The sequence below is a fragment of the Apaloderma vittatum genome, unplaced genomic scaffold, assembly GCF_000703405.1.
Source record: "Apaloderma vittatum isolate BGI_N311 unplaced genomic scaffold, ASM70340v1 scaffold19750, whole genome shotgun sequence".
NCBI lineage: Eukaryota > Metazoa > Chordata > Aves > Trogoniformes > Trogonidae > Apaloderma > Apaloderma vittatum.
Genome location: NW_009696454.1, coordinates 6,331 through 6,553, shown reverse-complemented (window position 1 = coordinate 6,553; position 223 = coordinate 6,331). Strand labels below are relative to the sequence as shown.

The 223-nt window shown below is 66.4% G+C and overlaps 1 protein-coding gene across 1 annotated transcript in view; it reads right to left on the bottom strand.

Moving 5' to 3' along the window:
* Nucleotides 1-6: 6 nt before the first annotated feature.
* GPATCH8 (G patch domain containing 8) overlaps nt 7-223 on the bottom strand; it is a gene marked incomplete at both ends in the record, with an annotated part of 3,862 nt that continues 3,645 nt past the window's right edge. The window contains 1 exon segment of the mRNA XM_009874969.1: nt 7-204. Within this exon segment, the coding sequence (XP_009873271.1) occupies nt 7-204 (198 nt within the window).

The window sequence follows — 223 nt, the reverse complement described above, 5'->3', positions numbered from 1 at the left end:
TGCTTCGACTCCTCGACCTGCTCCTGCTCGAGCTGTAGTCGTCTTCGGACGAGGAGTACTTGTGCCGCTTCGACCGGTGATTGGAGCTGTTGTAGTCGGAGTCGTCCTCCGAGTCGTGGGAGCGCTTCGAGTGGCACCGCGACCGGTCGCTGTAATCGCTGTAGCTGTCGTCCGAGTAGCTCCTGCGGCGGCCGGGGAGGCGGGGGGGTGCGGGGCACGGCGC